Source organism: Sinocyclocheilus grahami, unplaced genomic scaffold (genome assembly GCF_001515645.1).
Source record: "Sinocyclocheilus grahami isolate Dianchi unplaced genomic scaffold, SAMN03320097.WGS_v1.1 scaffold23077.1, whole genome shotgun sequence".
NCBI classification, from domain to species: domain Eukaryota; kingdom Metazoa; phylum Chordata; class Actinopteri; order Cypriniformes; family Cyprinidae; genus Sinocyclocheilus; species Sinocyclocheilus grahami.
This window is the reverse complement of record NW_015519014.1, coordinates 2,055-2,907: the sequence shown is the minus strand read 5'-3', so window position 1 is coordinate 2,907 and position 853 is coordinate 2,055. Positions and strand designations below refer to the sequence as shown.

The following is an 853-nucleotide window of genomic DNA, read 5'->3' as shown; positions in this document are numbered from 1 at the left end:
AGAGAGAGAGAGAGAGAGTGAGCGACACTGCAGTGATCCACTGTATTATTTCAAGTTCAGTGGAGAAATCAAATCAAAATAACCTTGTGCAGGAACTCTTTAATCTTCTCGCCATCTTTGCTCGTGTAGATGTGCCACAAGGCTCCGGGAGTCTCGCTTGAGTCCTTTAATCTTTTCTTCACGTTGTCATCCAGATCTTCCTCCTCCAGCCTCTTTAGCACTCCTGTGTGTTTGGCACAAACACATTCATGCGGTTACACAGCAAACAAATCACACAGCTTAATTTATTATAAAGGCAGGGAGCGCCGTCCTCTTTTGAAGACAGAGTGATGTTTAAAAATTAATGGCGATGAGTGTGCGTGGGAGTCTGGCTTTTATATATTCTCCTCATGTCTGCCCAATGAGACAGCGGATAAAAATAGAAAGGCCATCGCAGTAGGGAGGAGGGAAGAGGGAGGAGCAGCTGTTGGCATGAGACACGACGCAAGAATTTAAAAAATGACTTATAAACTCGCAACTGCAAGTTTAGTTGCAAAAACTGTCATGGCTGTGATTTTGCATGATCACATTACCACATTTACATGTCAACATCATTGTAAACTACACCAGTGCAGTCATTTACATACTGTATCTTAAAGCTACAGTAGCAATACCAAGGTACAGTACAGTAACTGCCAAATTTGTTCTGAATTACACAACAGATGATAAAGTTTTTTTCAGCCATGTTAAATGCATGTTGTTGAAGACATTACTGGTAATCACCTATGGCAGTGGTTCTCAAACCAGGGAGCCAGGGCCCACTGGGAGCCTCAGCTAACATCAAAGGTGACTTAAATGATTTAAAACAAGCATT

At 42.0% G+C, this 853-nt stretch overlaps 1 protein-coding gene across 1 annotated transcript in view; it reads right to left on the bottom strand.

Annotated features, from left to right (window-relative positions):
* Positions 1–83: 83 nt before the first annotated feature.
* The window catches only part of LOC107580004 (probable JmjC domain-containing histone demethylation protein 2C), a gene marked incomplete at its 3' end in the record, with an annotated part of 2,818 nt that continues 2,048 nt past the window's right edge, over positions 84–853 (bottom strand). Inside the window, exon 5 of the mRNA XM_016265766.1 lies at positions 84–223. Within this exon, the coding sequence (XP_016121252.1) occupies positions 84–223 (140 nt within the window). The remainder of the gene's footprint in view (positions 224–853) is intronic.